At 37.4% G+C, this 23738-nt stretch overlaps 2 protein-coding genes and 1 non-coding gene across 4 annotated transcripts in view; 1 reads left to right on the top strand and 2 right to left on the bottom strand.

The window, feature by feature from the left end:
* FAN1 (FANCD2 and FANCI associated nuclease 1) overlaps window positions 1-8334 on the top strand; it is a 39508-nt gene extending 31174 nt beyond the window's left edge. The window contains exons 11-14 of the mRNA XM_072616672.1: window positions 730-833; window positions 1347-1541; window positions 5784-5912; window positions 8107-8334. Of these exons, the coding sequence (XP_072472773.1) occupies window positions 730-833; window positions 1347-1541; window positions 5784-5912; window positions 8107-8244 (566 nt within the window). The 3' untranslated portion in view covers window positions 8245-8334. The remainder of the gene's footprint in view (window positions 1-729; window positions 834-1346; window positions 1542-5783; window positions 5913-8106) is intronic.
* Window positions 7859-7969, bottom strand: LOC140521758 (U6 spliceosomal RNA). Its single transcript, XR_011973060.1, has one exon. It is a non-coding gene; the product is annotated as a U6 spliceosomal RNA (small nuclear RNA).
* A 2701-nt stretch (window positions 8335-11035) lies between the features above and the next one.
* Window positions 11036-23738, bottom strand: part of MTMR10 (myotubularin related protein 10) — an 80805-nt gene continuing 68102 nt past the window's right edge. For both annotated transcript variants that reach the window (XM_072616626.1, XM_072616633.1), the window contains 2 exons: window positions 15275-15457; window positions 11036-14491 (listed from right to left, as the gene is read on the bottom strand). In XM_072616626.1, coding sequence (XP_072472727.1) covers window positions 13898-14491; window positions 15275-15457 — 777 coding nt within the window. In that variant the 3' untranslated portion in view covers window positions 11036-13897. The remainder of the gene's footprint in view (window positions 14492-15274; window positions 15458-23738) is intronic.

The raw sequence follows: 23738 nt of genomic DNA, 5'->3' as shown, positions 1-23738 counted from the left end.
TGGGATGATGGGACCTGGATCCCTAAAAGGACAAGTCCATGTTTTTTTAAAGCAGTCTAGTCCCTGAATTTTCCCATGCATTTCAGCAACCCAGATCACTGGCCTCTGTCCAAGGCAGCTGACCCACCCCAGCCCACCTAGCTTAAACTTGACAGTCCTTTTCACTGTTGCTCTTGGCCCACCCCAGACTACATAATACACCTTTCACTATTACACCTGGCAAATCCCATACTACATACCACTCTTGAGTCCTGTCCAGATCCTTTCACTCTCCTTTTTGTAAATAAGCATCAGTCTCACCCCCATTAAGTTGCAGGTCCACGAGGAACCCTGCCTGCTTCTGTTGACAGACTGGAAGAAGGTTGGAGTGTGTGAATTCCTTCCCTTCAGATACCTCCCTGTACCCTGACGTTTCCGGGTTCCCAGCAGCCCCAAATTGCATCATTTCCACTAGATCTTTGAGATGTAATATCTGAAAAAAAGGATTTTTAATTATCCCAGGAATAAATTTTGCTTCTCTTAACCAAGCTCCCTTCCATAAACAAATGGCAGTACCAATACATAATGTATTTTTATACTGTGATAGTCCTCAAAAACATTTGTTACTAATTTGAAAACTCAGCATTTGGTAAATGTTCAGATTTTGTTGCAGTCATTTTAAAGGAAGAAATTAAACTTTGCCAGATGTCCATTTTATTTGTACAAATCAAAATATGACTTTTGCTCTAGGTATTCATGGGGAAGGGTCCACATTTATTACTCTGTATAGCCTTCTACTATGGGACATCATTTTCATGGATGGGATACCAGATGTTTTTAGAAATTCCTATCAGGTATTTATAGATATTTTTATAAATCTTTAAGCAATTTTTCTAATAATTCATTTTTGCTATTTAGTTTCATATATAATAGAGGGTTGAAAACATTTACTTTAAATTTTTTGATATTCTAAAATTATTTTATTGTACTATATATCATTGCTATACTATACTATAGCATGCTATTTCATACTATATATTTATCACACTGATATTTTAAATAATTGTTATGTTGAATTCCAAATTATTAGTAAATTAATCTTAAATCTTATGAATTCAGAATATGCCATATGGGTACCTATTAAGCTCTCATTATTTAGCCTAAAATACCTTTTGAGGTATAAAAAATTAGCATCACAAATTGCTTTTACACAATCATCTGTTATGGGTGCATCACCTTTTAAGAAAAAAGATTTAGATGAGAATGACATTTTATTTAAATTGACCTTTAAAAACTTGACAGCTTTGAAAATTTCTCCAATTCCAGTTAGACACCATATTACAGAGCATATTTACATTTCTGTGCAGGCTTTCCCATTGGATTTGTACACAGACAGCTTCTATGAAAACAGACGTGATGCTATTGAGTCCAGGCTCCAGATGATTCACAAGGCTTCTCCTGAGACTCTGAAAGAGTGGATTGCAAATGTGTGGGAGGCTCAGGAGGGCAAAGTGGCTTCAGGAGTCAGCTGGGACAGGTTCTCTTCTCTTCAGCAAGCACAGGTAAAGGGGAGGTGTCTGACATCCTACCAAAGGCTGACCAGAAAATCTCTCCCAAATAGATTGGGGGCAGCTTCTGCTGAGCACCTTCTGACAACGGAGGGCTATCGGAGTGTCTCCTTCCATCCCTGAATCAACCAGCTTCTCACTGCACTTATCCAGCCCAGCACCTGCAGTCAGAAACTCTTAACTGCCTTCTTGATTTTCTAGCATTGCTTCTTGTACTGCTTCTGCTCCTAATACTATTTCTAGATTCCTTCTTGCCTTGTTGTTTGTCCTTTGTTCTCTAAGAGGACCGTGACTTCAGGGAGGTAGCCCCATGACATGCAGGTGAGTTGGATTGAAGTGAGGGAGGGCTATGCAGAATCATCAGCCTCATTTTCTCCTCCAGAGCTATCTTGGTCCAGTAAGTAGCAAGCTAGAGATCAGGTCAACCACAGATGGCCCAGGATGCAGTGGGAGACCTTGACCTTTTTAAGCTAAGGTCTTTAAAAGGTCTAAGTTTGACTGAGGCCTTGCCCATTGAAGGCTAGGTAAGAAATGAAGCAGAGAATGGCCTCTTTCACCTAGTCAAAAAAAAAAAAAATTCATCTGGGAGGGAGAGACCCTGTGGATTTCTGGCCAAAACAGAAAGAATTGCCATTTACGTTCACTCTGAGCCAATCAAGGCCCAAACAATGACCAGATGGGGCTTGGCCTGGAACCTACTGTTGGCCAGTTTCTGAGAGCCAGAGTGATTTGGGTTTAAGGCTTGGTCCTTAAGAAAAGAAATCTAGCCTGTAAATCCCAACATATCTTGCATGGTTTCAGTCATCAAAATTTATGTTACTTTGGGCAGGCCACCTGCAGGTAAGAAGAAAGGAAGGAAGGAAGGAAGGAAGGAAGGAAGGAAGGAAGGAAGGAAGGAAGGAGGAAAGGAAGGAAGGAAGGAAGGAAGGAAGGAAGGAAGGAAGGAAGGAAGGAAGGAAGGAAGGAAGGAAGGAAGGGGGAGGGAGGGAAGGAGGAAAGGAAAGGAAAGGAATGTTACCCAACTGGTCAGTTCCAGTTTGGTCCCCAGTGGGCCAGCTCCTACTACTACTCACAGAGGTTATTTGCTGTTTGTTCTCTAAAAGGATCATGACTTCAGGGAGGTGATGATTTAAATGAGGGAAGGCTATGCAGAGTCACCAGCCTCACTTTCTTCTCCAGACCCTCCCTTAAAACATAAAACCAACATTACAGGATTCTCCTTCCATGCAGAGCGGATAGAGGTAGGACAGAAAAGTGGCTAAAGCAAAAATTTTATTTAAAAGAACAAGCCAGTAAAATATATTGTCTGCTAATGTTTTATATGTTTTCTTGAGCTTAAAGGCAAGGAAAACATATTTGATCTAGTGGGAGCACAGGGTATGTCTAGATTAGGTTGGACTCATTGTCTGTTTAACCCAACATTCTTTTATTAGCAAAAACCTCAAGGGAAGTGCTGTTGCAAGGCACGACTGACATCAACTCTTAAGGTTATACATATCTCAGTTTCTCTTAATAACTATTTATTGTTTTGTCATTTAAAAATTTGTTCAGATACTTTGGGGAACCAGTTTTGTTTTATGTCTGTTTTCTAGATTACTGAATTTCCTAAGTGTTATCATATGCTTTTTGAAGTCATATGCAGGTGGGAGATCATGACCCTCTGCAATTGGGACTTTACGCTAAAACCTTTGACTTTCTTTTTATCACCTGATGTCTAGTGTACATAATATAATTCTGTAAAATCATGATTTAGATGCATATAATAGCATTTATTTTTCTACATAAATTTCAGTTATTAAATTAGATCATGGACATTTTTGGTAATGCTTCATAAAAACAAAAACATTGACTTAAAAAGTTTGAGATAGCTATGCACCAAACTAAACAAATAAAAATAGGAAGTAAGAATTTCATGATGTATAGTATCTATGTGAGAACATAGAATTTTAAGACCAGCTTGTAAACACAGTTCAAACCCTGTGTGATACAGTAGAATTTTCTTTTGCTAACATTGGAGAATCTCTGGGCATGGGTTTGTCATCTCTGGGTTGATGACTCATAGATCTGTGTGTGTTTGTGTGTGTGTATGTGTACACACATATACATGCACATACATATACACACACATATATGTATATATCCAGCCACATTCTCTTTCCTGAGCTCCAGTTTTGTATCATGAACTGCCAACTCAACATTTCAAGTTGGCTATCCTAGAGAAATTTTTGTCTCATTATGTCCAAAACAGAATTCTCCACCCCCCTAAAACACAACAAAACAAAACAACACATCCCTCTTTAGTTCAGCAGCACCATCTTCTTTTTTCCCCCTGTTCTCCAAGTTCACTAACTTCAGCATCATCCTCGCCCCTTGTTCTCTCTCACCCCACGTAGACAGTCTGGTAACAAATCTTGCCTTTCAGCATCTACACTATCTTTCCCATCAGATGCCTGCTCTTCACTCCCCTGACCAGCACCTTGGCTCAGGTGTTCATTACCTCTCACCTGGACTTTGGCAGTGGCCTTATATTTGGTCTTTCCACATTCTGATCCTCCATCCTCCATGTGGCTGCCAAAGTGATTTTCCTTAAAGTGGAAATCTGACCCTGTTTCTCCCCCTATTCAGTCAATTCTAGTGGTTCTTTTGCCTGTGGGATAAAATAGAACCTCCTCTGCCTGGCTTTTAAATCCTCCACAACCAACCTTTCCAGCTTAACTCTACTGTCCTTCCTTCACTCTAGTCCAGCATAACTGACCTCTTCTCTGTTTTTCACACGACACTCTACTCCAGTCTTCCTTTATAAATTCCTCAGTCCCTCTTTCTGCTCCTCCCTTCCACATCATAGAATCCCCTACTTTCCTTAAAACTCAGCTCAAGAACTCTCTTCTAAATGAAGCCTTGATTTTTCCTCTCCCTAGTGCTAGTGCCCTGTCTTTTTAAACTGCCTTTTATTTGGTATTTATTCTGTATATACATACATACATGTTACACACATACTCATGCGTTTTCACCTCTCCCCCTCCCACTGCTTCTAGCCCCAAGTAGAACGGAGGCTCCTTGGGGCCTGGAATGATTTTCTTTCTTTGTCCTTCTATCCACAGTGCCTAGCATATAATAGTTGTGTAATGAGTGTGTGTTGATTAACTGATTGATGTGTTTAGCAAAGCCGTAACTAGGACAAGGTGACTAGAACTTTGCCCCAAGGTGCCAAAATTTAAAAGGGTTTGCTTCTTTCCCTTGAGGTCCTCCAGCTTCCTGCCCCTATATGTCACAGTCTTTTTCTAACACTATGCCGTGACCCCTGGTTCTATAGTATGGCTGCCCTTGTTCCCTTACCTGGCATCCATCCAAGTTGCTAGCTTCTTCTAGACCCTGGGTGGAGGTTCACTGCTGGATTTTGCACATTCTTGCAACATCCCAGACTTGAGTCTTCCACCACTTTGCCTGCCCCTACTATTGGATCCTCTGTCTGTCATCTGGGGGAGGGAGGGTGTAAGTCATTGATTATAATATAGAAGTGCAGTTTGGACTACCCTTCCCGCATCAAGTAGCACCTCAAAGCCACCTATGGTGCAATAAAAGTAAAGGCCAGTTCATTGGAAATGGGACCCGAAGGCCTTCTATTACTCCAGTAGTTACTTCATGGTCTTTATCCACCCACACCTACACTTGTTTCAGAAGCCAGAATTCCTAGCTGTATTTCTGGTGTTTAGAGTGCTCATTGGATAGGCTAAGAATGATTACTGTATTTTCTGCCTATAAACCCCAAATCTGGCTCATATAAAAAAACCTGAGAGCAGCATATAATTGGTACCATGTTTCAGTGTGTTTTCCCCACTCTGGATCCATGATTTCATTGGCATAGGGAATTGGTGGTGAAAAAATTCCCTTCACCAATGAAAGTCTTTCAGTTATCATTTTAGAAAGTTGCCTGATCTACTAAGAGGAACATTGACTTGCCCAGGGTTACACAGCCGGCATATATCAGAGGTGACTTGAACCCAGGACTTCCTTATTCTGAAATTGTTTTCCAGCTAACATGCCATGGTACTTTTTATTGTATGCTTATGTATGTTTTCCTTTAATGAAATTATTTCCTTTAAAAGATCTTATTTTGGGTTACAAATGAGTTGGGATTAACATGGTACTTTTCATGTGTCCTAAGACTACCAGTGCTTACTGATTTTTTAAAGGACAACAAGAACAGATTAAAGAAGCTCATGTTTTGCCTTAAAGGACCTGGTATCCTGTTTTGGAGGACCTTTCTTAAGCGGCGTTTGTAGACTACTAGCTACAGACCTTCGGCATCACAGAGGGGGTCTCCCGGACCTGGTTGTATGGAATACCTCCAGCAAGCACTTTAAGGTGAGCTCCGGTAAAACTTGAAAGACATTCTCTAATTATATGAACATTTCTTTCAGTTTACCTTCGGAATACTGAATGGGAATTACTGATAATTTTAATACCCAAAATCATAACAGCTTTTGTTTACAATCCTCCTGTAAAATTCTTCCCCCTCTCCAAAACAAAGCCCTCCCAGATTTCCATCCTCCTTGTGCCTCTCCAGCCAAGAGGAGGGCAGCATGATTTATCACATAACTCTTGGAGACACAATTAGTCATCACATTGGTCATAGTACTTATGTATTTCATAGTTATTTACAGTGGTGTAGGTATTGTCTGCGATATTCTCCTGCCTCTGTTCACTTCATTCTGCATTAATTCATACAAGCCTTTCCATATTTTCCTGAACCATTTCTCAATATTCTGTCACATTGATGTATTTTATTCAGCCATTCATTCACCAGTTGGTAAATGCCCACTTTGTTTCCATTTGCTGTTGTTTTGCTGTAAAAAAAAATTTTCTACAAATATTTTTGTGCAGATGGATCCGAATTTCCTTCTTTCTTTGATCTCTTTAGGGCATATGTCTAATAATGGGATCACATAGCACTCTTATCCTAAGATTTGTAACTTGAATTTCTTCAACAATTATTGTTGCAAACCTGTTAATTTACATTTGGAGATAAATTGGGTTATGAGATTCCCCTTGTTGTCCTTCCCAAGAAAATTCTTGTCTTGTTAAGTATTTTCTTGGTCATCTTAACTTATGAACTTATGTAGCAAAGGAAGGATGCCTTTTGAATGGTTATTTTTAGTTTTCAACATTCACTTCCACAAGAAAGACTTTTGAGTTGCAAATTTTCTCCCCATCTCTCTCCTTTGCCCACCCCAAGACAGCACACATCCCGATCAGCCCTTCCCCCAGTCTTCTTCTGTCACCCTCCCCTTCTCTTATCCCTCCTTTCCCCTCTATTTTCTTGGAGAGCAAGATAGATTTCTATACCCCATTGCCCGTATGCTTTATTTCCCACTGCATGTAAAAACAATTTTTAACTTTATGGTTATTTTGTTTTTTTTTAAAATTTATGTATTTATTTATTTATTTGACATTCATTTTAACAAAATTTTGGGTTCCAAATTTTCTCCCCTTTTATCCCCTCCCCCCCCAAACACTGAGCATTCTAATTGCCCCTATGCCCAATCTGCTCTCTCTTCTATCATCCCTCTCTGCCCTTGTCTCCATCTTCTCTTTTCTCCTGTAGGGCCAGATAACTTTCTGTACCCCTTTACCTGTATTTCTTATTTCCTAGTGGCAAGAACAATACTCGACAGTTGTTCCTAACACTTTGAGTTCCAGCTTCTCTTCCTCCCTCCCTCCCCACCCATTCCCTTTGGAAGGCAAGCAATTCAATATAGGCCATATCTGTAGTTTTGCAAATGACTTCCATAATAGTCATGTTGTATAAGACTAACTATATTTCCCTCCTCCTATCCTGTCCCCCATTACTTCTATTCTCTCTTTTGATCCTGTCCCTCCCCATGAGTGTTGACCTCAAATTGCTCACTCCTCCCCATGCCCTCCCTTCCATCCTCCCCCCCACCCTGCTTATCCCCTTATGCCCCACTTTCCTGTATTGTAAGATAGGTTTTCATACCAAAATTAGTGTGCATTTTATTCCTTCCTTTAGTGCAATGTGATGAGAGTAGACTTCATGTTTTTCTCTCACCTCCCCTCTTGATCCCTCCACTAAAAAGTCTTTTGCTTGCCTCTTTTATGAGATAATCTGCCCCATTCCATTTCTCTCTTTCTCCTCCCAATATATTTCTCTCTCACTGCTTGATTTCATTTTTTAAAGATATGATCCCATCCTCTTCAATTCACTCTGTGCACTCTGTCTCTGTGTGTGCATGTGTGTGTGTGTAATCCCACCCAGTACCCAGATACTGAATAGTTTCAAGAGTTCCAAAAACAATATGGAACAAATGCTTCACGAGTTTGCGTGTCGTCCTTGCGCGGGGGCCGTGCTGACCTTCTCTGGATCGTTCCCATTTTAGTGTATGTGCTGCCGAAGCGAGCACCTGAATGGTTATTTTAAAAAACAAACACTTGCAGTTGGTAAAAACCAGCAAAAACCTTGCCTTATTGATAAATGTTAGGAATTTTGACAGCTATTCACTGAAAGCATTCATCACATTTCAATGTTTTTTTCTTCTAGTTGGTAGAAGTTAAAGGGCCCAATGATCGTCTTTCCCACAAGCAGATGGTTTGGTTGGATGAGCTGCAACAGCTGGGAGCCCAAGTAGAAGTCTGCCATGTGGTTGCAGTTGGAGCTAAGAGCAAATGCCTCAGCTAGAGATCACAGAATCCGGGTCATGTTTTGTCACTTGCTGCTGTTTTGGTTTTTTTTCCTTCCGAAAGATTAAAATGTTACTGCTTCATTTTACATGCTGAAGTCTGACTGTTTCCGTTACCAAGTTTAAGGGCTCATTTTAATAATATGTAATAGGGACACATATATTAATCAAACACTTCAGTAGTTTTTCCTTTTTTTCAATCCATTGTCAGATTTGTACGCCAATCTAGAGAATATGGCGGTGAGTTATTGTACCTTCATCTAAGCTCTCCGAATGTTAGTTTTCTCTTCTCTAAAAGCATGTACTTCACAGAATTTTATGCTGACTGCTTTAGACATATTCCACTTTTGAATCACACTTGCTTGCTTTGATACCATTAGAACTCTTGCTTCATGGAGCAAGGTTGTAATACTGCATATTGAGGCTATTTGCTGAAAGTCTCCCTTCTCCCCTCCGCCTCATCTCGCATCACTCAGACATCTTCCTCTACTATCAGGTCCTCTTTCGCTCTGGCCCTTCTTGCCAAAGCCAGCTCTTGTACATGCACTCTTGATCCTTTCCTTTCCAGACTTCAACAGGTTGCCTCCATTAATCATCCCCACTCTTAAATTCAGTCTCCATTATCTGTTGGCTCCTTGCCTGCTATTTACAAGCATGTCCTTCCCTTGGAAAATCCTGTCTTGATCTTCCTATTCCAGGTGGCTATTCTATCTTCCTTTTTGTAACTAAGCTCCTTGAAGAGCTGTCTGCCTTTAGTGGTGCCGTATTTCTTACTCTGATAAACCCTGTGCAATTTGGCTTATGACCTCATCTTTCAACTACAACTGCTCTCTCCAAAGTTAGCCATTTGTCTTAATTGTCAAGTTAATTGGATTTTTCTGTCTTGATCCTTACTTCTCTGTAGCATTTAACATTGTTGATCACTCTAGATACCCTTTCCTCATGAGGCTTTCATGACATTGCTCTCTCGGTGCTTTTCCTGCTTGTCTGATGGCTTCTTAGTGTCCTTGGCTGGATTTTCTGTAGGTAATGCCCAGTAACTATAGTTGTCTTCCAGAGCTCTGTCCTGGACCCTTTTCTCTGCTCCATACAATTTCATTTGATCAGTTAGGTCAACTGGCATCTCTCCCACCTAACTCCATTTTCTACTAGCAGCTTAGCTTGGTTTTGATTTGCAATAGCTAACTGGTCTCCCTGCCTGGTCTCTCCTACACTCAAATATAACCTCCACTGAGTTGCCAATGTGATTTTTCTAAGTGTAAGTCTGAACACATCCCCCCCACCCCTGCTCATTGAGCATGAGGTCCTTGTTATGTCCAAGGTCAAATATAAACTCTGGTTTGGCATTTAGAGCTTTTAATAATAGCTTCTTCCTATCTAATTTATGCCTCATATTCTTCCAGGATCTCTACTTTCAAGTAGTATTGGCCTACTTATATGTTTCTCCTCCATTAGAATGTGAACTCAAGGGCAGAAACTGTATCTTTGCCTTAGTATCCCTGAGCGCTTAAGCACAGTATCCCTATACCAATAAGGCTTATGTCAGCACAGTGAGCAAGCTCAGGAATTATCCACACACATATACAAGATTTTCTGTATTTTCATACAAATGTTAATTAAAAAAAAAAATCATACCTTCCCCATCAGTTCAATGTGCAATAGGCACAAGCAACAGTGTTGATCTTATATTTTGTCATAAAGGTAGAATGTGGCTTTTCCCCCACAATGTCACAAAATTCAAACATACTAATGATCTACTTAGAGGCCTTCTCTGGCTGCTTGACATACAAATGAAAGAATAATTAATGGATAGTTAACATGGAGTCAGCAGAAACCTGACTCCAGCTTAGTGACCATTTCTGAGTCTCAACAAAAAATAGGCAACAATCCCCCCTCTGCTCCTCATGGAATGGGAGGTGTCCTGGACTCTCAGATACTATGTTAATAATAACCTCAGAAAGACAGTCCTGGGACAGACTGCCTTCTGAGGACTGGCCTAGCGAAGTGTGGTGAGTGGTTCATAGCCAGCACGCTGGCCTGTGACTCATTCTTTGGTCTTGGAAACTCAATCCAAAGGAAAAAAACCAAGGATAATGAAATCTGAAGTGTCTACCTCGCACAGGTGTGTGCAAACTATAACAATGTCACCTATTATCCTTAGAGCTAGCTCTAAGTTCCTCCAAATGTGGTAGTTTACTTCTAGAAGACTCCAAACTACTTATTAATATGTACAAAGATCAAATTTTCAATTGTAAGTTATTATTCTAAAAGCAATACTACTGCCCCTAATGGCAAGGTTTTAAAAAAAATTAACTGATATTATCGTTTATGTATTAAATAAATTTTTAAAAATGAAAAAAAGCTTTCATTTCAGACTTGGATTTTTGTAAAAATAGTATGGGGAAAAACCAGATCCCACAAAAGTCCCAGCTCTGCTACTAAGATTAGATAATATTACCTTGGTAAGTAATTAAAATTCTCTTGCCTTCAGGTGCCTCATTTATATTAGCCCCTTGCACAAACAGGCATTCAAAAATATTTGTAAGTAAAGAATTAAGATTTTGACTTGGCCATGACATACAGGCACATACAAGCTTGAGGTTAATGATTAATCATATCCCAAACAACTAGAAAAGAGTTAATGCTATCCATATAAATTTATCATTTTATGATAGTAAAATATCTGAGATTGTTTACGTAAGGTAGCCAAACTGCCTAGGTCTTTGAACTACTCAAATGGATTCTATGCATGTGACAAAGGGATGATTCTATATTGAATACAACAATCACTGAGGAAAGATAAAAACTTTATTCAATAATCAAGATCTCCTTCACATTCATCACCGTACTGACAAGATTTCTAATATTCCTGCCAAATCCTACTTAACTCAAGTAACAGTCATTGTTAGGCACAAAGGTTTCAGATTTCACTTAATGTCAATTTTTACAAAACTGAGTTTACTGCAATGAGCAGTTACTGTAACTAAAAGATCTATGGAATAATTTTCACCTGTTAATTAGGAAAAGTCATCTTTTACTTTAATAAAAGGTTAGAAACGTTTTTGGTTTTCATATAAATTTCCATCTGAGAATAAATGGCCAGGCACTGTACATGTTTAAGTAATATCACTGAAAGTACGTTGGCACCATTACCGATTTCTTTGGTACAGTACATGTCCTGTAGCTGCAATCGCATCCTTTTTTGCTGAGCAGTAGCTAAGTACAAGCTTTGTTTCACCCACTCTAACTGCCAGGATTTAAAATTTCAGCAGTTGTTAATTTTGTGTACAATATGGCACAATAATCGTAACAGACCAATAACACCCAATGCAGATTTTCACTAGAAAATGATATAAAAATAAGCTTATATAAAGATTTTTCTATCTTTGTAAATCAATATTAGTACCTAATTTTAAAACTTGTAAATTTTTTTTTAAAGTTAAAAGCGATGAATTGTGTGGGTAATAAGGGGAGACAACTGTAGAAAATGAGTTAAATCCAATGTTTGAATTCATAACAGACTATATACTATATTAACAATGAAGCAGCTTGAAACAAATGAAAAGGAAATCTATAGCACTTTAAGGGACTAAGAACGGACTTTCAATCAATGAGCTATTACAAATGTTTACGTTAAAAAAAGGTTCCAATATACACAAAGTAACCCTTAATTTTATATGCCACAGGTTAGCAAAACCTTGACTTTATAAACAAGACAAAATTCTCAAGACAAGTTATAAAAACACCTCTCAAAGAAGCAATAACCATTCAAAACATTTTGTAAAAAGGCAAATTATTCATCAAATAGAAACAATAGCTACTCATTAAATATACAGGTACAACACAATCTTAGAAAACCTTTAAAAAAAACACAAATTTATTGTTTCTGGGCAGTAATCACTTTTTCAAAGTGAAATATACTGACTAGTTGGTTATTTTACTTAGTCAAATTTTTGAAGATCCACATGAGTTGGCAGTTTAAGAAACTGTAAACAATCTGGCTACTTTTTAAGAATACAATTCTTTAAACTGGGAATGGGGGGAGAGGGAGGTGTAGAAAAACCCCCTCAAAATCAGGATCCTATATTGGAACTCTTGTAAGCAAAGCTTCAACTTGAACATGTCTTTGGCTAAGGTTTAAGCCACTACTAGAAAGGCTGGGGTATTAATGCTATTGCAATGAACATGTGCATATTACAATAGTTTAATGAGGGGGCTGGACCAAATATCCCCATGGGAAGTGCACTTGTGTGTCCTTATTTCCATAATCCTCCTTCACTTCTGTCCCTTTTTTTCCCAATGTTTCTGACAAAAATAGTTGCACATAGGAAAATAGGCTCTCTCTTCTCTGCTCAAAGTTAGCATTAGCATCTGAGAGCTCTTGTGTCCTAGTCTGTTTATCCTTTGTTGACTATTTAGACCCGTTATCTGACTAGGTGATCTGAATTTTTCTAATAAGACATCAAAAAAATGTATCAAAAGTTAAATTTATCAAAATGTCAGTGACGCACACAGTGAAATACTTTCTTTTCCTTAGAATAGCAGATATTCCTTCCAAAGGGAAAAACCAACATTTGAACTTCACAGTATATTCTGAATTTTTCCCAACATAAAAATGAACAATTAGCTTAACAGAAAAAGAAATACTTCATTCTGTGACAATGACTTACTCAAGCTGAAATTAGATCTTTCTGCCAAGATCATTCTAAATAAAGGTTCATTTTAAATGACCCTTTCAAAGGCATTCTATATACTGGCACTTAATGCTCTGTGCTGTTCAAAGGTCCAAATAATGGCTTTGCTGATTTCCAGTTTGTCTTATGAATCTGAATACGAAAATGATGTTTACAATTCACATTAGGATTTTAACATCCTATTTTAAAATGAAATTACATTTCACTGTGTAATATACATATTTTAAAGTTCATTTCAATTAAAGGCACTTCTAAGGCTATAATTATATTATCTACAGCAAACATTTTACGATTAACAGTGCATATCATTTTAAAGTTAGTTCCTATGTAGTAAAGGGAAGTTCACAAAATTTAAAAACCCTGTTCTAAAGATTCTTTATTTAACAAGATGATTTGGAAAAATAAATTATGGTCACAGTGCACTAATATAAGCATTAGCTGAAACCAATTAGAGATAATGTAAGTAGAGAAGTATGTAAATATAGAAACACTAAAGCTTAGTTTCAAAGTTTTGCTCCCACACTTGTCAACTTATTTTTGGCAATATATTATATGGTTATTCTGGATTTTTAAAATATTTGCTTTTGCTTCCTTGAATTGCTAATCAGAGAAACCTTGTTTGGTGGTTGAAAAAGAGATGCAGAGGAAAAAAAAATCTGATTAGCATAATCATATTCATCCTCTAAATTAGTAATTGAAATTTTTGTTTGCGGGTCACCTGAAAATAAGCCAGACCTATAAAATTCAGGGAAAGAAAAAAATCAAAACCAAAGTTTATGCCTACTTTAAAAATTGTGCGATTGAAGCATGATTCAGTTTACTTTTAAATATTTGTGCAAAATTCAACTATTACTCTCATATATAAAATTATTACAGCTTCAGATGCCACAGTTAGCAGTGTTAACTTGGAGGAAAAAGATTTACCATTTTCTCCCAAATGTTCAGAAAATACTACTTTTTAGTCCTCATTTGCTAGAGTCTCAGTAGACAACCATATTTTGGCACCACTTAAAAATTTGCTTAATGGTGTTCCTAAAATGCTTCTTCTGCAAAGGTTCCCCACAGGAGAAAATGGAAATGAAGAGGAAAGAAACTCCGGTGTCCCTGATGTATCATTTAGACCATTTGCATTAAAGTACATCCTACTCTGATCCAGTTCTGAAGAGCTAGCTTGTGTGGAACTACTCCTGTACTGTCGAAGACTCCTGCTGAGCATATCTATTTCATCTGCCAGTAAAGACACTTTGTGAAATGCTGTAATGAAGCCGCCATTACTAATCTGGGCCTCTGGAATCCAACGGAAGTAGCAGAGTTTCCACAATTTTACGTGTATCCCAGAGAGGCGGGGCAGAATTACGCCGTGCAGGTCAGCAGGCTTTGAAAACCAGTCTCTAAAGTACTGCTCCACCTCAGTGCCCTGGCTGCCTGGCTGCTGAAGGTCTGTCTTCAGCTTCAGTATTAGTGAATTTCTCCTTGGAAGCACATCTTGGTCACTGATGATCCCATTTTTAAAGGAAGGCGGCATTCCTCTCAATGTAGAGCTATAGTTTTTCTGTGTGAAGAAGAGATTTCACATGCAGATTATTTTCTAATTCACAAAAATAATTGTGATTCAAAGGCATAAGTTTTTTAAATAAGCTGAATTAAATTAGCACATGAAGTTGAGGGAATCTTGGCTTCAAACATCTTTAAACCATTTGATTTCCTTCCTTTAGAATACCGCACTGACTCAAATTTTCTTTTTTAACTTCATATAAAATGAGTAACTGAAAAAAGAAAAATCAGAACTTGAGGCAATTTCAGTAGAAAATATTTTCAGAAAACCTCTGCTAAGATTTTAAGTATACTCTTGCAGCGCAGCAGAAGGGGACAGACTAGAGGATCAGAGCTTAAAAACTGGCACTCTAGTGACAAATTGTATAACCTTAGGCAAGTCACTTCCCCTCTATAATCCTCAGTGTCATAAGTGGACAAAGTACTGGCCCTGGAGTCAGGAAGACCTGGGCTGAAATCCAGCCTCAGACACTTGCTAGCTGTGTGATCCCAGGCAAGTCATTTAGCCTCTGTCTGCCTCAATTTCTCATTTGTAAAATGGAGATAATAATAGTACCGAGCTCCAGGGTTGTTGTGAGGATCCTGTAAAACCCTTAGCATAGTGCCTGGCACAAAGTAGATGTTATAGGAAAGCTTCTTCTCTTCCTCTTCCCATTCACCATGTTGTATGTATGCAAAGCCACAAAGTGTAGCTGTATTTCATCATATTTTTTGATTTTAAACTAAACAAAACGGATGCAGTTATTAAAGGTCTGCGTTTTCAATGTGTTTTCATAATTACCTTTGTCCGCTTAAATGATTTCACTGACCCATTTTGTACACATGGTGCACTCTTTCCAATGTACAAGGGATTGTTAAAAAGGGTGCGATCTTTTGCTGTAAACTGAAGAGCCCAGTCCCAAACAGAAGGAAATTTTAAGCCCTTTTCATCACCCAGCTGTATATTTTTGCTAATGGCAAATTCCTGGAAAAAAAAAAGGCATTAAATATAATTATGTGTATGGCAAGAGGACCCCTCACCCTCCTAGCATAAAAAAATGAAAAGTGCAGTTTAAAGGGCAGTAATGCAACTGGCTACTGATATGGAAGTTATTTTCAGACCCAGCTGTCTCTGTATAGCTAGACTGTAGACTTGTTAAAGCAAAGATCAAAATCAACATGAAATTTAAAAAATGATAAAGACAGTGTGGGACATCTAGTGATACTGAAAAATGGAAAACTATTAGAAAAAAAAAACCTATCATTTCCTAGTGAAGTTTGACAAATTTAAATAAATCGCTGCAATAAGGAGAACAAAAGAGCCCGTGCCCACAAGCTACCTTAGCGCCCCAAAACACTTGATCCCTTTCCATGTAGATCCATATGCAGCCAAAGGCATTACTAACATAGAACATCAATTAATTTGTAAAATCTCATAGGGGACAGTGGATGAGTGAGCGTATTGCCTCCTGAAATAGTAAAAAATGGCAAAGGCAAAAATGAATTTACAGAAAGTTTAATGAGTGGTCAACCTACACCAAATCCTCCTGAAGGCTTCTAAGCACATAATGAAAAGAAACCAACGAACAAACGAAAAACAGAAAATATCATTCCAGATTTCTATAACCATATTTGGACTTTTAGTATCCCAGTTTGCAATGTGCTACATGACCAAGTAGGGATGACAGTCAAACAGGCACATTACTGGACTGGTGGTAAGGATGGCAACTGATCCAATGATTCTGGAAAACAATTTGGAATCATGTGAAATCCAGTAATCCCACGACTTCCCAATATGCCCCCAAAGATGTTAACTACTGAAAGAAAGGTTCTAAATAAACTAAAATACTCACAGCAGGATATATTACAGTAGCAAATACCTACCTAATTCCTTGAAGAATGACCAAACTACAACAAATATGTAGCGAAACACTATTGTGCAGCCAAAAAGTGACAAATATGAAGAATTCAGGGATTCTAAATTCAGATTCATACAACTGAGAATACCTGAATGAACAGATTCAGAGCACAGAAAGCAGAGCCAAAAGAATACACGTATGACTACAATGAATGAAAACACTGTAAGTATACAAATTAAACACAATGGCAAACTTGGTTTCAGAGGAGTTATGATAATTATGCATCCCCCTCCATCACCCTCATACCAAGCACAAGTACATTATCATTAGGCAATGTTACTTAACTGTTTTGGGGATATGTACTTTATGTGAAAATTTTGGTGACACATGAGAAATATCTGATCTAACACAATTTTTTTTTAAAAGCTAGGTTGCATTCAGTACTTTCTGGTTAATAAGTGCAGGAAAATATGCAATAAATTTTAGAAAGTCACAAATGGTTAAAAAACATGTATTGTTAAGTAAAATAAGAAAAATTATGTGAATAAGTTTTTAATAAGTTAGCAAGTCAACAAATAAACCCTAAAATTAGCACAAAAGAGGAGACATTAAATTTTAAGGAGAAAGATTACCTACATAAAGAAGTAAAACTAAAAGATGGTTCTATGAAAAGACTGACAAAAGTGATAAATCTTTAGTCAATCTGATTAAAAAGTCAAATTTACAAAATCGCAAACAAAGTGAAATAACAAAACCTGAAGATACAGAATCATCAGAATTTCCCTGAGTTTTATGTATTGCCAACCAAGTTGAAAACACAAAAGAAAGAGAGGAATATCATCAAAAATAGAAAAAACCCAAAGGAAGAGAAGACCAAATGGACATCTCAGATAATCCTATCTCAGAAAAAGAAATAAAACTAACTGAATAAGAACTAACAACAATGAAAAGCTCCAGGATGCTGAGGATGACTACATTAAGATGTATTCAGAGGAAAAGTCTACCTTGAAAAAAAAAAACAATTAGTGCCAATACTACATAAATCATTCTTAAAAACTGATAAAAGTGCGCCAACAGATTCCTCTTATAAGACAAATATAATCCTAATATCTAAATCAAAAAAGAGTAAAGCTTAAAAAGAGAACAAGTCAATATTATCAAAACTGATTTTAAAAAATCAAATAAAATCCTGTCAAACAAACTATAGCAATTCATTCAAGAAATCATTCATTATGACCAAGCTGAATTTAAATCAGGGAGACAAGAATGTTTCAACATTAGGAAAACAATGAACACAATCACATTAAAAGTAAAACTGTTCAAAACCACCTGATTTTGAGGAAGCAGAGAAAAACATGGAACAAGCCTCTGAACAAGTACAGTGTTCAATTATGCTAAAAACCCTATAAAGTACAGGTCTAGATCTTTTTTTAAATATAAAAAGTTATTTACCTAATACCAAAAGCAAGCTTCATATTCAAAGCCTTCCCAGTAAATACTGGGATAATGCAAGGATGTCTACTCTCCACCCTGTAACTTGATGTCAGTCTAGAAATGGGGCAATAGCATTAAGATGAGAGAAAGAAATTCAAGGTATAAAGATAGGACATAAAACTACCCCTACTCACTGATGAAAGCAGTTAGTTTAGAAAATCCTAGGGAAGAGGCAAAGACACCTACCAATCAAGACAAAGTAAATTCACAAGTTACAAAACTAACCCTCAAAATCAAAGCTTTAGGATATAATAACAAAATTCGGAAAGCAAAATAGAAAGTGAAGCCAATTCCAAGTAACTACAAAGTGCAAAAGAAAAATACTGAGGATCAATCTAACAAAGCACACAAGACACTTGTATAGATTCAATTACAAAACGTTCCTAAAAAAATTGCTAGAGGAATCATTGTCTCAATGTTCATGGCTGAACTGTGACAACATAATAAAAAATAACACTATTACTAAAGCTAATTTATACTTTTAACGTTATACCAATCAAATTATCTAAGTGATAATTTATCATAACAAAACTCATTTTTAGAAATGAAAGAGATTATAAAAAGGAATGAAGAGGGAATGGAACTTCTAGATCTCAAAATAGCAATCATAAACCATTTTGTCTTGGTCAAAAAATAGACAGGTGCATCAACAGAAGAAAATGGATAAAGGAAAATCAGAAACAATGACCTCAATAACCCAATGCTCCATAAACCTGAAATCAAATTACTTAGCCAAGAACTCCCTTTCTGACAAAAACTGCTGGGAAAGCTAGAAAGCAGTCTGGCAGAAATTAGGCTTAAATATTTTATATCAAATTCCCTAACATTTTCTAAATGAATACATGATCTTATCATTATATGATATATCATATAAATGATCATTTAACTTTCACAGCTTTGTGTAGGAGCTATATTCTTAACCAAACATAAGGGCAATTATAAAATAAATAACTTTGATTACTCAAAACTGAAAAGTTAAAGCACAAACAAAATTATAGAGAAGTGCTCGAATGGGAAAAAAAATGTACCAAATTTCTGTAAGGGTTTGTTTGCTATGCAAGATAAACAATTAATTTATCTACAAACAAATGGTTGAAGGATATAAACAAAGTTCTCAAAATAAAAATTACATACTAATAACCATATTAAGGAATGCTATAAATCATTAATAAGAAAAATGCAAATCAAAACAACCTGGAGGTTAGTTATCAAGTATTTATTATCCATTTACCATGTACCATAACTGTGCTAAGCACTGGGAATACAAATAAAAGCAGAAAGTCAGTCTCTGCTGTGGAGGGAACTGCGATTTTATAATAATCAATGATATGTAGGTGAGATTTTGCAGAATTGCCTTTTGCAGCTTGGGAGTCAGGCTCACAATCACTGGCATCCTTCTACTGCAGTGAATGCAGGAGTCAAAGACTCTAGAATGTGTTCCCGTCACAGACTCTGGCTCTGTCCTTTAGGAGAGGTGCTCACAACTCCCAAAAACTTGACTCCAGAATTACTGTATTGTGGGAAACCACTAAATAACTGCTTATAATCCACCTTCCCTAGTGGTGATTTAAGTACAAAACCTGTGCTTTCACTTCTGTTAAGAGAACATTCCTCACTCTGAAACTGATTAATTAAACCACTTAATTCCTGGCACTCCGGTCTCTAGGCCTGCTTCATGCAGCACTCTTCTCAGGGAAGAGACTGGCTCAGTAAAAATTCTGTTAACACTGCTATAAAGGAGCCAGTAATCAGGTAGCCATTTATCAAAAGCCTATTGGAGCGCAACCATTGAACATGCCAAACTGATGAGCTGGGACTCTGGAAAAAGGTCCAGTGGCTCCTGTCCCTTCTCCCTGTACTGGAGAGCTCCTACTTCTACCCCTGAAAAACTTCTGACATCAATGAATGTTAATAGGATTTTACTGAGCCAGTCTCTAAACTGAGAATGACAAAACAGCAGGCCGGAGACCAAGTGCTAATAATCAAGTAGCCATTTAAGTAATTAGTTTCATTATGAGGAACAGATTTGCAAAACAGGAATTCTGATCAGAATTCTACCTTGTTGAAGTGAAGGCAGATAATATAAATTAAATAGAAAGGGAAGGGGGAAGGTGGATAACAAACAATGGTTGAGCGGTTTCCAGTGAGAAACCCACAAATCCCACAACACAACAATTCTGGAGTCAAGTCTTGGGGGGCAGTAAGCATCTTCCCTAGGGCACAGGCACAGAACCAGAGCTCTGTGATGGAACAGGTTCAACAGCCTTTGATTCGCTTCACTTAAGGTACACAGGCCGTGACTGCGAGCACTGCATTACAAGCTAGAAAAAGCAATTCTTGAGAATCTTGAATTATCACACATATCATAAACACTACTATAAAAATCATAATTCCCTCCTTATTTTGGACCTGTAAATCAACATGACCATTTTGGAAAGCAATTTAATATGATGTAAGTAAAGTGACTAATGTCTAAACACTCTGACCCAGAGATTCCACTATTAGGCTTATAAACACACTGTACGTAAGGTGGATTTTAGTGAGTATAAAGTGGATTTCTGTAATTATTTCTTAGAATTCAGATTCCCAGAATCCACAGCCATAAGAATCTCGTTTCCAGCTATTCGATATAAGCTCCTATGTTCATGGTTCAAACATCTACACCACTCTTGTACATCATTATATAATGATAAATGATATAAACCTCCACTGTGACTGCACAGTGAGATACAAGGATGAGGTGATGCAAACTTGTGAGGCTACTGACAGCAATATGCCTTCTTTGTCTGTCGCCCTATGAAGCCAGGTGGGCACCAGTCAAGGGGTGGGGAACCTTAGGTTTGAGTGCACAAGCTGGAACGGTAGGGTGCTATGATTGGCCCCCATCAAGCCTTGCAGGTAATCTATGTTGGCCTCAACCCCCATTGAGGCTTGAGGGGATTTAGGGGAATGCACAAACGTGCCTGTCTTGAAAGACATAGTATATAAATGAAATGAAATATAACTGCTATAAGAAACAATGAATATGATGAATATAAAGACTCACAGAAAACATGAACAGATGCAACGATATAAGCAGAGCAAAAAAACCCCCAACAAAACCCAGTATGTACAATGACTATAACGATGTAAACCACAAAAGCAATCACAAGTGGATACTACTAAATTACAAACAAGTCTCCAAAGAAGTAACCCCCTCCACTCCTCTTTGTGAAGATGAAAGGATCGTAGGTATCATATAATGCACACAATTTCAGACTTTCGTGATCAGCTTTCTTGATTTCTCTCTTTCTTTCCTTTAAATATATTATTAGTTATATGAGGTAACTCTCCGGGAAGGGGGAAACCAGCTTGGTGTAAAAAAAAAAAAAATCAAGAAAAATTTGTTTTTAAAAAAGGTAAGCCCAAAGGACTACAAAAATGCGCATACCCTTTGACCCAGCAATAGCGCTTCTAGGACTGTATCCCAAAGAGAGCATAAAAATGGGAAAAGGTCCCACATGTACAAAAATATCTATAGCAGCTCTTTTTATGCTGGCCAAGAACTGGAAACTGAGGGAATGCCCATCAACTGGGGAATGGCTTGAACAAGTTGTGGTATATGAATGCAATGGAATACTATTGTGCTATAAGAAATGAAGAACAGAAAGACTTCAGAATGAACTGATGCTGAGTGAAATGAGCAGAACCAGGAGAGCATTGTATACAGGAACAGCCACAGTGTGCAAGGATTGTTTCTGACAGACCAAGCCCTTCACAGCAATGCAAGGACCTAAAACATTTCCAAAGGACTCGAGGTGAAATGCCATCCACATCCAGAGAAAGAATTATGGAATTGGAACACAGAATGAAGCCGACTATTTTCTCTTGTGTTATGTTTTGTTTTGACTTGGTTCTTCTCATGTTATCTCCCATTTGTTTTAATTCTTCTATGCAACATGACTAATGTGAAAATGTGTTTAATAAGAATGTATGTGTAGAACCCATATAAAGATTGCATACCATCTCAGGGAAGGAAGGGAGAAGAAGGAGGAGGAGAAAATTTAAGATTTGTGGAAATGACTGTTGAAAATTAAAGACAAATTAATTAAATTTTTTAAAAAAGGTAAGTTGTATTGTTTTTATTAATAATTGCAGGGAAGGATTCAATAAATTTTAGAAAGGTTTTCATCAAAAATTGTTAAAAAGAAAATAAGCTTTGGCATTTTGAAAGGTCATCTTCAGGCATACGGAAAATTCACACATGGATTTCCATCTTCTCTGACCACCTCAGAAAATGTAAGCCTCCTGGAAAATCTATGATTCTAGAAAGGATAACGTATTTTAGTTTAAAAAAAAAATTGTTTCAACAGCATTTACTTGCAGACTGCTATCATAAACACCCAATTCTTTTCCCAAGTACCAATGATCTCCTCTTCTCTAGGCTAAACACCTTAAATTCTTTCCATCCATTCAGCTTTGCCACTTACCAGTTGTAAGCCCTGAGAAACCCTGTATAACCTCTCTGGACCTGAATTTTCTGATGTGTAAAATGAAGGCATCTGACTAGATGGCCTCTAAGGTCTGCCCCTTCTAGATCTAAATCTATGTGCCTTCTTTTGGACCAGATACAACTTGTCTGTCTTGAACTGTGGTTCTCAGAAATGAACTTACTACACATGTGATATGATCAAGGGCATATCATAACAGGAGTTATCATCTCCTTCAATCTGGACATTGGGTCTCTCTTAATAATATGACGGATAGCAACATATCACAATAATTTCAAAATGAGCTTGCAGTTCTCTAGAAACTCCTAGATCTTTTCCCACAGCTTTGTATATCTTCAAGTAGAGCTCAGTAAGCCACAGGTGACTCAATCACTTCAAAGTTGAGACACCATTCTCATGATGTACATACCTAACATACTTAAATTAATTTTCTGAATTATCATGTTCAAAAATTCACTACAGCACAACGTCTCTCTTTAGCACTAGTCAAACTTTATCTTGTATTACATTTATTTGGAAACATGCAACTATTTTTTCCCAGCCCCCAGTCAACCCCCAAATAAAACAGTCTCTTCAAGCACAGGGGGACTGTCCCTCTCTCTGTACTCCCAATGCTGTGAAAGTGTAAAGAAAGTTGGCCTTAAAAGCCAGGAAGACCTAGTCTTGACTCTGACACACAATGGCTGGGCAAGTTATTTAACCTCTTGGTACCCTATAAACTACAGAACAACTGCTTATCTGCACTGGTCAAGGGAGTTTTCTTACTGAAATTGCAGTTACAGCCCCTGTCCCTGAAGTTTAAATATCAGATCTGCCTCAAACAACACCTGCCTCAAGTACCTGATGTGTTCCCAGAATAGAAGGAAGACAGCTAAAATTATCTTTGGATTTATAATTGTGTTGTTACTTGAAAGGTTATGAACAGCTACATTAGTAGTAAATCAGTGGCCACAGTTTCCTATGAATTGCAAAGAATCAATACTGATTAATTTCAAGATTATATTAGATTACATCACTAATATGAAATGTTTACAATAAACCAAAGGAATATATTCATGTTTGGGTTTGCCAAGTTTTTTTTTCTTAAAAAAAAAAAAAAAAACACAAAACAACTGCAAATTAAACCATAACCTAACAATGCCAGGTAAAGCATGAGAAAGCTGAGAGATTGCTACTTATGTCTACAGAGTATCTTTTATTCAAGGTATGCAAAAGTGTTTATAAGTACTGAGGACGTCTTCCAGAACATAAAGAATCAGGAGGAAGAGAAGGGAATACGCGTTTCTGTAACACTTGCTCTATGCCAGGCACTTTACAAACATTATCTCATTTGATCCTCTCAACAGCCCAGGGAGCTACTGTCTCCATTTCACAGTTACTGTAACTCTATAGTTATTGTCTCCATTTACCGTTGATGAAACTG

This window comes from Notamacropus eugenii, chromosome 1 (genome assembly GCF_028372415.1).
Source record: "Notamacropus eugenii isolate mMacEug1 chromosome 1, mMacEug1.pri_v2, whole genome shotgun sequence".
NCBI lineage: Eukaryota > Metazoa > Chordata > Mammalia > Diprotodontia > Macropodidae > Notamacropus > Notamacropus eugenii.
Note: the sequence above shows the minus strand (reverse complement) of the source record. Positions and strands in the feature narration are given on the sequence as shown.